The 13,410-nt window shown below is 39.5% G+C and overlaps 1 protein-coding gene across 5 annotated transcripts in view; it reads right to left on the reverse strand.

Moving 5' to 3' along the window:
• The window catches only part of AOAH (acyloxyacyl hydrolase), a 120,446-nt gene that overhangs the window by 48,359 nt on the left and 58,677 nt on the right, over positions 1-13,410 (reverse strand). For all 5 annotated transcript variants that reach the window (XM_030551363.1, XM_030551365.1, XM_030551364.1 and 2 more), the window contains exons 13-14: positions 5,899-5,990; positions 1,935-2,017 (exon numbers count right to left, since the gene is read on the reverse strand). In XM_030551363.1, coding sequence (XP_030407223.1) covers positions 1,935-2,017; positions 5,899-5,990 — 175 coding nt within the window. The remainder of the gene's footprint in view (positions 1-1,934; positions 2,018-5,898; positions 5,991-13,410) is intronic.

The following is a 13,410-nucleotide window of genomic DNA, read 5'->3' on the forward strand; positions in this document are numbered from 1 at the left end:
AATGGCTGATTTTTTTTGTTTGTCTCTCTGCTTCACTTTTAATCTCCAAAGTCTGAATTTTAAAGGAAAATCCATCAAAGTCAGTAAGTCAAAAAATTAATTTCCCATTGACTGAGTCTGGGCCCATCTGAAAGCTCTTATCTGGAGCAGCCCTTCCTTCTATTTGTTTTCATACTGACACTAGGAATATGAGGAAAAGATGACACACAGCTTTCTATGAGGTATATGATAAGAAAACCCTTGTCTAAGTATTATGGGTTTGATTCCGCACAATGCCACATGGTTCCTGGAGATGCTAAGCGCTTTCATTTCCCAGTGGCTTCACTGGGAGCTGAGGAAGCTCAGTACATTGCAGGACTGGTCCTATGATAGAGGAAATGGATTTCTGCACTGTGAATTTCTTTGCATCTTCTTTCTTTTCATGTTTCAAGTAGTAGGAAGCATTATTTTAGGCAGATAGGTTATTTTCTCCCAGACAGGACCCCTGTCAGATCAGTGATCAGTTTTTAGCCTTACCAATGTTGACAGTGTCCATTTAAATTTTCCTGTTTGGGGAAAATATTACATCATATGAGGAAATACTTTACAGTTCTCTGTCAGGAGGATGATCAAGAGAAGACAGTAAGGGAAGTCATCATGGGACTTGTCTATCGCTTGTAATTTTTGTCTTCTTAAATTTTTCTCTCAGTTTTCTTGAGAGAATTTACCCTGGCAAAATCTCACCTTATTTTATACCCTGCAGGTTTCTGCAATATGAGTGTAAAAAACTATGTGAAATGAAAAGAGAGAGAGAGATGGAGAGATCATCAAGATGTATAAAAAAAGAAGCGAGGCCAGAGAAAGAGAGGGAAATTGAACATAAAGCTGCTATAGAGAGGTGATGTTATGTTATATGCACAGATTATAAAACCAAAAGGGACCATTGTAATCATCTTGTCTGACAATTTTCATTGCCCCAGGGGATCAATGGAATATGAACCTGGGCCCTCTGACCCTGTGAGTGCCAATCCCCTAGGCCACCAGGACACTTTAAATAGCTTTATTATGTATACACTATACAAAAGTCTGACCTGTACTCTACAACAGCCTTCCATGAATAAAGAGTTGTATAGCATATAGAACATATATTCTTCTGAACATCCCTGTACAATGGGGCAGGAATACCTCCTAGCACATATCTGAATGCCATGATGGGGGTGCAGCACACATTCAGGGATAGGGGAGGAAGGCATGTTGCTTCTTTTCAGAGCAGGAATAAGATGCATGAACCAACCTGCCTTGAGAAGGCAGGATGACTGTGGACCTAATCATAGGTCATAGCACAATTCAGGAATGATTCATTTCTGTCTCCACTGAAGGACCAAATGGTATTCCAACCATGTCAGGCACTACCCATTCTGTAACCAGGACTCCTAATATGGCGGCTTTCTGTATCACAAAAGCAGTTTTGATCTTGTATGGCTTTTAATTCTATCACTGATGTAGAATGGCCATGGGAGATGAGGGAGGAAATATTTGAACTTCCAATCAAGCACAATTTCTAAAGTTTGTAATTCTAGAGGCTCAGAACCTCAATGCACACTTCAGTGTTAAGAGCTAAACTTTTTTAATTTTAGAAAAAATATTTAGACAGAGAAAAATGAATTCCAGGTTAGAGTTACAGTGAAACACATCAGTTATTAGTCAGGCAGAAGTCATTCATTAGTCATAGAGTGGATGAAAGAGATCAAGCATAAATAAGTTCTTATTCAGAATCAATAGAGAGACTGAACCAAAGAGAAATGACATTGTGTTAAACAGATCCTGTTCTCTACTTCTCCACAATTCATGCATGCAGTTATGTAGCATTATTCTGAATGGTGTTCCTGAGCTGTACCCATTAATTCAACATCAAAATCAAACTTTCATCTGTGGCAAAAATGAGGTTATAGTACCATTTTTGGAAATATTCTGGAAGTCTCTGTGATTGCAGTGGTTTCTTCTGCGTAAACGTAGATAGAGAGAGTCTGTCCAGCCTCTGAAACACATTAACAAAAGCCATTCAACTCATATGGTACAAATGAAACCTTTGCTTTAAAGAAAGTGTTAAAGAAAAGGGCTGGCAGATTACATATTAAAAATACATTAAAATATACAGTATGTTCTCTGAACAGTTTTAGATCCCAATTCTGTATACACTAACTACTGGGCTTAGTATTTACTATTAAGTATAGTACTTTTTATCAAAAGTAGTCCCACTGAAGGCAATGGGACTACGAAGTGTTTGCTGGATTGAACTGGTATTTTGCATTATTTGGCATGTTTTGTTTGCCATGCCATTAAGCACATCCCTCATAGTTTAATTTTGGAATTTTGGCATAATTTAAGCCAATGAAATATGGTAATTTTGACAATTTGATTATTAAAATCAGGGCCGCCCAGAGGGCGGGGCAAGTTGGGCAATTTGCCCCAGGCCCTGGTCCCCACAGGGGCCCCCACAAGAGTTTTTCAGGGCCCCTGGAGTGAGGTCCTTCATTCGCTCTGGGGGCCCCAGAAAACTCTTGCGGGGCTCGAGCTTCTTCCACTCCGGGTCTTCAGCAGCAATTCGATGGCGGGGGGGGCCCACCGCAGGTCTTCGGAGCACTTCGGCAGTGGGTCGTGGAGTGGAAGGATGCCCCGCCACCAAATTGCTGCCAAAGTGGGGGCCCCCTGCCACCGAAGACCCAGCCCCCCTGAATCCTCTGAGTGGCCCTGATTAAAATTCTAGGAAGAGATTCAAATTAACATTTTGGGGAAGATTTGTCAGACTATAGCAATCTGGATGCATACAACAATTTAAAAAGATGGACAGAAAGGCAGGATAAGGCAATCGGCAGGTTAACGAGGGTAAGGAAAAACCAAGTAGCCAGAGGAAGCAGCCCATAGATGAGAAAAAGGTAAAACTGCCTTTATCATGTTTAAATTGCACTGACTATTTCTGAGGATTTTCATTTAAACTCTTCTCTGACATGAATGACTAGGAAAGCTTTGCTGTGTGGCACAGTAGGGTCCCAAGCCTGAAACTGCTGAACAAGACATTAGCATCCTTTAGATTTAATTCTCTGAAGAATAGGGAGCCTCAATGGTTTTGAAAAGTCAGAAATCAATTTTAGATCCAAACCTGACATTCCCTTGTTTTTCTGCTTCCTCTTTTTACAGTTAATAATTTTCTTTTAAATATAACGATTTAAGTGGAAATCTAGATATCCCTCCAAAAGCTTTCTCTAGGCTGACAGTAGCTTTCTAATTGTCCATATTTCTAGTTGTGTTTATACTGATGCTTCAGATAATTGCTTCACCAACCTTTATGCTGGATGCCATTTACCAAAGCAACACTACTGACATACAGGGATTTTGGCTTCTTGTTATAGTTGTGGAACAGTAAATAAGAGTGAAGAAGTATTGGCAGAACATTCATTTCCTAGTGTTTTACATCTTGTACTGACTGATTTGAAAGACAGATTGTATTTGATTAATTTTCCCCTTTCCTTTGGACTGCAGAGAAAAATGTAAAAACCCTGTAAAGGAGAATAGCTTTAAGGAAAGCTGATAAAAAGATCACCCTCTAGAACCCTTTTGATATCTGTTGATCCCTACTGGGGCCGTGGAAGCTGTGTTTGAACTCAGATGTAGAGGAATCTGGGCTAAAGGATGGCAAACACAATGCTGATAAATGTAAAGCCATGACAAGTCTTGAAACCAAGAATGAAAAATAAAATATTACCTACTTTGAAATGTGATAATGCTGATCATTAACCATGGAAGAGGCTATACAAGTAACACATTAAATTTCTACAGCCTTCAGCATGAGGTGGAAAGCAAAGCAAAGAATGCAGTATTTAGTTAATCAATATAAATCATAAATGCTTCCTAGAAAACAGCATCTACCCCAGTTTACATAGGATTTTAGCTAGCTTTGCTTCAGTCCTGCTTTTACATATTCCATATATATATTAGCCCAATTATTTTAAAGTAGATATGTAAATTAAAAACATGCGAGTAAACCATGACACACAGAATCCAAATGTATATATGCTAACCCCTAGGCCTATGTCTTTTCTCCAAGTCCCTAGTTTTGTAAAGGTACCACTCGGTGCAGCAAAAATAACTCTACTCACAGGACTGCAGGCTATGACCTTGGTATTTATTTAACTACACCACAACAAAGTGGTGGCAAAAAAAACCTCATACTGACTAAACAGGAAAAAAGAGGGTGTGGGAGTGGAGCAGGATTCCATCCCATAATAATTAAGGCATTATTAACCCTATCATGACCACTTTACTACACACGCACTGAGCAGCCACTTTAGGGCAGTGGTTCTCAACCAGGGATACATGTACCCCTGGCGGGGGGTATACAGAGGTCTTCCAGGTCATCTAGATATTTGCCTAGTTTTACACAGGCTGCATAAAAAGCACTATCAAAATCAGTACAAACTAAAATTTCATACAGACACCGACTTGTTTATAGTTCTCTATATACTGTACATTGTACTGTAAGTACAATATTTATATTCCAATTGATTTATTTTATAATTATATGGGGAAAATGAGAAAGTAAGCCATTTTTCAGTAATAGTGTGCTGTGACACATGTATTTTTGTCTGATTTTGTAAGCAAGTAGGTTTTAAGTGAAGTTAAACTTGGGGGTACAGAAGTCTGGAAAGATTGAGAGCCAATGCTCTAGGGCAGTAGTGGGCAACCTGCGGCCTGCGCTGCTTCCTGCAGCTCCCATTGGCTGGGAACAGCGAACTGCAGCCACTAGGAGCTGGGGACAGTCGTGCCTGTGGACAGTCAATGTAAACGAACTGTCTCGTGGCCGCCAGTAGGTTAGCCTGATGGGACGCAGGTTGCCCACCACTGCTCTAGGGCATGAAGCAGTAGTGGAGCTGCTGTGTGTCCATTACACCATCCCCTATACACTCCATTACCACATATAGAAGCCTATTAGAGCTGGTCAAAAAAATGGAAAAACAATTTCAGGAAAAATGTTGATGATTTGAAGTTGTTTCCATTTCACAGGGATCAAAATGGAACATTTTTTCATTTGCATTTATTAATTTTTTGTGAAATACTTTTTCTAAATCATTTGAATTTTCCTTCTTTTCTTCCTCTTGTTGCCCTATTCCTCAACTTTTTGTTGTTCAGTGCAATAAAGTGAATGAGGTCAAGGGCTTCCCTCCCCCAAATTCCCATTTTTTCATTTTCTCTTTTAGTACTCTGCTTTTCCAAACATCTCCAACTTTGAAAAAGTTACAGAGTGGCAGCATGAGTGTTTCCTTTTCCCTTTTCACTGTAACTTTTTCAAAGGTGAGGACTTGCAAAAGTTGCAGAGTGGAAAAAAGGGGGAAAAGAAAAATGAGATGGTGAAAAACTTTTCAAAAATACAGACATCATTCATTCAGTGACAAAGAGGAAACAGGATGAGGAAAAAGTAGAAATCCAAAAAAATCCACATTTTAAATTTTTGGAATTAAATTTGCGGGGGGCGGTGTACCAAGAGCTTTATGTTAAAGTTTTTGGTTTTGAAAAAAGGAAGATGTAATCTTTTTTTTTTCAAATAAATTATGCTGAATATGTCTAGAGACTGCACGGAGGGCAAGCAAAGTTGAAGGAGTAGGTGAGGCTGATCTGTGAGAACACACGTTAGTGAAAATGTTTGAGAGGAGAGAGAATGTGGGGAAAAATCTTTGAGACAATCATGATTTTAGGAAAAGCAGAGGCAGAGCATGCTGGCACTCTTATTTTTCCATTCAAACACTGGATTTTTCTCCAATGATCTTTGCTTGGTTTCTCCTTTCCACATCTTTCTTCTTTTTCTTCTTATTTTTTTCTCATCAAAGCTTGCTAAAACTCGGCTTAGTCCTTCTATGAGCTTACCCAATTGTGGAGTTCAGAAATCCGGTGGTCCCTGAGAAATGGGGCCAGTCAAGCTCATTGGTAAGAGCCACTGGGAGATCAGAAAATGATTTCTGAAAGGAAATTTAAAAGCAATTGAGATGGTTTTGCTTTCCCAAATCAAATCCCATTCACAGAATCAAACATTTTCAATTTGGAGCATCAGCCAGTTAGTGATAATACCGTACATTTATACAGTGGTTACACTTAAAAAGTTGCTACTTATTTCTGAGATATTTCCTATCCCTAACATGGAGAAGAAGAGTAGAACCATTAACACTTTCATACTAGTAGAAACAGTTTAAATGCATATATTGTAATATCACCTCTGATTCTGAAGGCCCCACAGTGCTTCACAAACTACAGCATATACAATACTTACAGCACCATGCAATGGTAGATATCAGCTTGCAGCATTAACTTCTGCACTCATCTCATGGACCCTTCCAAAGCAAGATGTCTGTGGGCAACGTAGCCAATGGCTGCATGGTTTCTAAGGGCCCATGCTATGTGAGAGATGGGAGGCCAGGCACAACTACCTAAGGGATCATGTAGCTCAGGGCTGAAGCCTTCCTTCCTCCCTGATCCCTAGGATCTGTGGGAAGGGTAGGGTTCAAACACATGCCATTTTAGAAACTTCACAAGGTGAATCTGGGTTTCCTGGGCCTCAGTTAATCTCCTCCAGGTTTTACCACAGACAACGTTTTTATTTTTAATTTTTTTATTCACAGAGTTTGGAAGGAATCATCCCGGTGGCAAGACAGATGTGACTAGGGATCCCTCTGCTACAGGGGAGACTCCAGTGATGGGGAAAGGAGTCAAGGGAGGGCACATGCATAGAAGGAGAGTGGGGAGCAGGATATAAACCCTCCTAGCAGCAGGAAGAGCTTCTAGTACAAAACTTTCATGAAAACAGATACAGCCTTTATGTGTTCCTAGCCTCTGTTCTTATTTATCTCTGTAATACATTTTAGGATACAGTTTCTATGAAAGACACTATGCAGATGAAAGCTCTATTGTACGTTCAATATATGGCACTCTATTCTTTTCCATTTCGATTTGTGAAAGTGTTAAAAAAATCACAAAAGGGAAGAATAATGGCCTAGAGAAATCACAGCATCTCATCCTTGTCAGAAGACAGAGTAAATTTTCAGCTTTTACCAATCTGAAGTACACATTCAAAGACAAATGCACAAGTCCTTTGTGCTCATGCTGAAAAACTGTTAACAAAGGAAGGTCAAAGCATAAAGTAAGGAAACCTACATGCTGCTGTAGTCCATTTAATTTATTAACTTCATTTTCTTTTTAAGCAATTGTGTTTTTCTAAATACCCTCAAAACTATACACAGCCAGCATGTGGATAATTCTTTCCAGAGGTGAACAGAAGAGCTAAATCCTGCAATCTTTATAGGTTTTGATTCTTAGAGGCAGGGATGGGGGCAGGGGAAGCTGCAAGTCACATATTTGACCTACTTACAGTAAATCTGCTTTAGCTACCAAGGTGAATACATTTCTGGCTTGAAAACCCTTCATTTCACTCTCAAGAAAAACACTGGGGACAATTTTCAAATCTGTCAGCTTCCAATTCTATATTTGTATGTGCAAGAGGCGCTTACTGAAGATGCTCAAGTACTTGGGAACTCTGCACAAGTGAAGGAGTTTAAGCACACAATTTGGCTGGTCACTTTTGAAATTTTGGCCCAAAATATGTTTATTATAAGAGATTAAGTGAAATGCATAAAATAAAATCAGTAAATATAAAATAAAGTTTAAGATCCCTTATCAATTACAGAATACACATGTAAGGTCTAAAAAAGATGATGAAATGTATTTTAAAACAAAAGCATCTAAAACCACTTCTTTCTTTAGGACCTGCTAACACTGGGCTGGAAACTATTGTCATTGAACAAGTTTTATAGTATGATTTTAAACTGCTTCTCAGGCTAATTTAGGTTAAATACCTGTATAGTATAGCCGGCACCTAGCCATGTTAAAACTGACTTTGGAAATCAGGTAGTAGCTTAGAACTATGTTCCAACCTAAAACTGTATTCCAGTTTAGCACAGACCCTGATCCATCAAAGTACTTAAGGTCAGACTTTTAACGATATTTCAGCTCCAGAAGAAGACGACAGGTGCCTAGCGGGATTCTCAAAAGTACCTAGGGCCTATCTGCATCTTTAGATGCCTAAATGCCTTTAAAAATCTGGACCTCTAGCTCTATAGGGATGTCGTTTAGAAAGCATGTTTTCACCTAAAAAGATACATTCTAGCTTAACCTAACATGCAAACATGTCCTAGTCTAGAAGGGGGCCCTGGAGGATTCTACATTAGAATGGTATTCAAGTATGGCCTAATTTAAACACCATATTCTAGACTAGCCTGGTTTGGAAATGACGATGCATCCTAGGAACCAGACTTTAGCAGAAAATGATTAGTAAGGTGTTCCAGCCTAGTTCTGAAACTGTATTCTAGCCTCAAATGTTATTCCAGGTAAGTCTAGTTATGAAGCAGTATTCTAGCCTAGGAATCATTTTCTGGCAGTGTCTTAGCCTAGGATGGTAGTATAGCCTCACCTGGTTTGGAAATCACGTGCTACCTTGAAGAGTTACATCTAGGGCAGTCAAAACAATGGGTGATTGTGCCACAGTTATCAAGCTATGCTGAAATCAAGTGAACCTAAACCAAGGAACCTCCCCTCGCTGTGGAGGAATATTTTACAAAGGGGAGTTCGGCACGTAATCCTCATCTGAGCCTATGAAAATTTCCCCCATCCATACTAAACATGATGGCTGAGATTTCCAAAGCCACCTAAGGGATTTGGCCCAGGATACACAGTTCCCATTCAGTTTAATGGGAATTGCTTGCTTGATTTTAATGGGAACTAGGTGTCCAAGTCCCCCTGGCAGCTTTGAAAATCTCAGCCTGTGTTTCTGTGCTAACAGCATAAATAAGTAATTATTAAAACTGCAGACCCTGTTTCTTTACCTGTTTGACATAGCAAAATAAAAATCCAATTTCTCAGCAAAACAGTATCCTGAGGACCAAAACGTTTGCTTATAGAAAATAGCAAGAACTTTGCAGGGCATGAGACTGAAGCTAGAGCATGGATGGTTCTGTACCAACAATATTTAATTTGAGCAAACATAGCGCCTGATCCATCTCCCATTGAAATGGCCAGATCCCATTAACTTCAGTGATGCAGGAGCAAGCCTGTAGTGCACAGTTTTCAGACTATGCTTTCGTCATGAGCTAGGCATCTAAAAAGTGAGGAAAATAATTCTTGCAAGAAGGGATATGAGACATGAATGTGAACCAATTATTTCATTGAAAGACCAGAGCCACTATGCTCTTGGGTAAACAGATATTTATTGCATCACAGCTAGATTAAGGATTTATTTTGCTCTTGCTACAGCATGAAATCAAAACCTACTGAGTTCAGGAACGTTTATCTAAAATTCAACTTCCTAGAAGAAGTGTCACCAGCATTTCAGACCAGGACAGCATAGGGCCTTTATCTTCAAAAGAATCACCTTTCAAACGAGATTTAGAGGTAGTCTCCTATCCTAGACACATTATAATAGGAAAGTGCTGCATTTTGTAAGTCAATTCTAAGCAGACAGCCAGAGCAGCAGGAGGACAATATCCTTTGCTAGACATGAGAGTCTGTTTTTAAACATGAGTTGTTCAGAAAAGCCCTTCACGTAAAAAAAAATCTACAGTACTTTTCCACTTCGGTTAACCCTTATAAAGACATATATCTCTATGCTATAAATTTTGTATTTCAGTGTCAAAGAGACAGATCACCTATGCTGAATGTTTATGTGGGAAGAGGAATTAATACAGCACAAAACATGCTAGACCCAAGATCCACTGATGGAAGTGAAGCTGAACCTGAGTTGTATCAACCTTCCTTGCCCTGTCAAAGATCTTCCATGTGACCTCTGTATATTTGAGGCTCTGGTGATTTAAGGGTAGTGTATCTGAACTGATAATTAGGGCCTACCAAGTTCATGGTCCATTTTGGTCAATTTCACTGTCACAGGATTTTAAAAATCATAAATTTCATGATTTCAGCTATTTAAATCTGAAATGTAATTGTAGAGGTCCTGACTCAAAAAGGAGTTGTGTGTGGCGGGGGAGGAATCTTTGTAAAATATTGAAAGGTTATTTTAGGTGTGGATTGCGGTACTGATACCCTTACTTCTGCACTGTTTCTGGCAGCAGCGCTGCCTTCAGAGGTAGGTAGCTGGAGAGCGAGAGCTCTGCCTTTGTGCAGAAGTAAGGATGGCATTGTATGATATTGCCACCCTTACTTCTACGTTGCTGCTTGTGGGGTGCTGCCTTCAGAGCTGGATGCCCAGCCAACAGCCACTGCTCTCCGGCTGCCCAGCTCTGAAGGCAGCACAGAAATAAAGGTGGCAATACTGGGACCCCCTAAAATAACCTTGTGACCCCCTGGAACTCCCTTTTGGGTCAGGCTCCCCAATTTGAGAAACACTGGTCTACCCCATGAAATCTGTATAGTATAGGGTAAAAGCACACAAAAGATCAAATTTCACGGGGGGAGACTAGATTTCATGGTCTGTGATGTGTTTTTCATGGTTGTGATAAGGGACAGAGCCACTCATCTGCAGTAAAACACATGAAGACTTTCTCACTAATACTCTTAGCATCAATTCTTATATATTGTTGCTCCTTGTATTCAAATCCCTCAGAGCATGGATTAGGAATTGGGGGCTGGAAAGGGGGTTTTAGGTCAATGGATCAAGGAAGAATGGTGGAAGCCTTAATCCTCCATGACTGTCTCAGGATAGACAGGTTTTACCTGTTGTGACCAGGACCCCAGTAGGGGCCAGTTCAGGTTACTCAATTAAGGTGAACTGCAAAGAATGAGGCAGACAATGCCCCCAAAAGCTGGTAGATATTCCAAGACTTAGATTTACCAAGCCAGCATAAAACAGCTTTTTTATTACCTCAGTGGTTGCCCAGAAGCCAGCAACAGAGTTTCCTTGAAAAAACCTAGCCTCAGGCCTTCATCCAGGTACCCAAGCCAAATATGATGATAATTTCTGAAAATCTTATTTAATCATTTAAAAGAAAAGGTTCTACCAATCCCAAACGATTGGACAAATTACCTCCCAGGTTAATGAATATTCAAGATCTTACCCAAATACATCTACAGCCAATTCTTATCTAAACTAAAAATTCTTAAAAATGAAAAGGGAGACAGTATGGTTAAAAGATTAATATACATATAGACATGAGTTCAATTTCTGAGGTTCAGATTCATAGTAGCGATGGTGAGCTTTGTAGTTGCAAAGAGTTCCTTTAGAATTTAGTTCCTAGGTTATAGCCCAATGTCCAATATCATATCCAGGTTGTACCAGCTTTACTGGGATCTTGTCATGTGGCTTAAGCTTTCCCTGATGAAGCTTAAGCAGATCTGAGATATCAGGATCAGGACCCAACAATCTTTTATACAGTTTTCTAGCCTCCACTTGACCATACAGTCCTGGGTAAACAATAGGCTATTGATGTAACCTTCTGTTTCCTGAACACCACCAGTAATTAGTTACACAAATTAACATAGGGCAATTTATCCATTTGGCAGTTTATCACAAACTTTAAAGAGACATATAGACAATGACATTATTTCACCCAAGATTCATCTAAATGTTAATATTCCCCTTTGATCTCTGAATTGGTAGCTAAAGTGACAGACAGGAACTGTCTGTTTATATGGCTAGCATTTAAGATACACACAGTTAGTATCACTTCTAACAATATGGGTTTGCATTTCAAAGTTCTAGCCTATCAACCATGAATGGCCCTAATTACCATCTGCATAGCTTTCTAACATGACTTTCAAGATTGGCTCTAGGTCATCCAGCCTGCAAGCTGCTTAACCCTTTCTGGCCATGAATTGTATTTTGTATAAGATTTGCCGCAATTATATAGCAGTGGTAGCAATAATGATTTGCATGATTATATTTTAGACAACATCACACCTGTGGACATTTGGAGGACTGGAGGAGAAGAGGTCATCCTCCCTTCTGCCTCTAGTTTTCAAACCATTGTCCCTTCCTGTCACATGATACACTGGAATCCCTGCAGATTTTTTTTGCCACCTGCACTCAGTTCTCCCAGGAATTTTCCTGTGGAAAGGCATGATATGGGCCAGAGAGTTTAAGTGTCTGTCCTGACTTTCATATTACTAGGTCAAAATTTTGAAAATGGGATGCCTAATTGTAGGTCTCTAAAATCCATATTTAGACATCTATGGGCTGATTTTTCAGAAGTGCAGAGTAATCTGCCATTTGCATTGAACTCAGTGAGGCTGTGGATGCTCAAAACCTCTGGAAAAAAATCAGATCTCTTCTGTAAGTGCCTAAATATAGATTTATCTACCTAAAGTTAGTCACCCACGTTTGAAAGTCTGGGACTCATTTATGCTGCTGATTGTTAAATTATCCAACATGATAATCTGAAACTTCTTAAGTAAGGAGATTTGATCATTTATTCTATAATTCTCCTCTGGTTCAACCTGACTTCCACTGCATGGCAGAGCAGGAACAGCCAGCATAACAAGGCCCAACAGACATTCCTCAGAGTCTCTTAACTAAACTCCCAAAGTCTCTCCTGGAAAATTCTTCCCTAATCTAATTAGCTTTAAAACATCACTTAATAGTCTCCCGTGGTGTGGTGTTGATGAACGGAAGGGTGCATGGAATTGCTGTAGACTGTAAACTTCATCCTTTAATAAATCTGAAAAGGCAGCATATTCATTTCCCATGCCCCCCAAGATTTAAATACTCCAGGAAAAACATTGCCTTTGTGAACTTCCGTCTTTGAGTCATTTTGGGAGGCAATGAATGTTGGGAAAAACTGGTCAGTAATTCACTTTTCCAAGTATTTATTCACAGTAGGGTTGGAGGAATCAAAGCAAAGTGTATTGTAAGAAATTAACAGTAGCTTTGTGACATGGGGAGCTAAGTGGTGCAGTAGGTTAACACACTAATCTTTTTCCCACTGGAGGCCTAAATTCATGTTCTTGTTATGGTCTCAATTAAAGATGATTTTGGTAGCATTAAGATGTGACTAACCTACTCTCTCTGTGTTCACAACCCAAAACCACATGCGATTAGCAATTCCTGCTCAAGAAAGGCTTAGAACTGGAAGAGCAGAGAACTTTTAGGTTACATTTTAGGCTGGTCGACAAAGCCCAGTAGGTAAAGATGTGCTCTACTTGAACTTATTGGCATTGGCTCAAGTTAATGCTATTAGCCGTTCCTTTTCATATGCACCAAAATTTACCCCAATTTAGCCACTCATTTATGCTGTCAGAAAAAACTCACATGTAGCGTGTATATTTAATTTTAAACATTAACTTTAATAAAATTTTTAAATCTTTTCACAAACAAAGTGATCAAGTGATAAGGAATATGTTGCTCATTGGCTTTAATCTACACTCTCTCCCTAACTAAAAACTAGT

This window comes from Gopherus evgoodei, chromosome 2 (assembly GCF_007399415.2).
Source record: "Gopherus evgoodei ecotype Sinaloan lineage chromosome 2, rGopEvg1_v1.p, whole genome shotgun sequence".
In the NCBI taxonomy this organism is placed as follows: domain Eukaryota; kingdom Metazoa; phylum Chordata; order Testudines; family Testudinidae; genus Gopherus; species Gopherus evgoodei.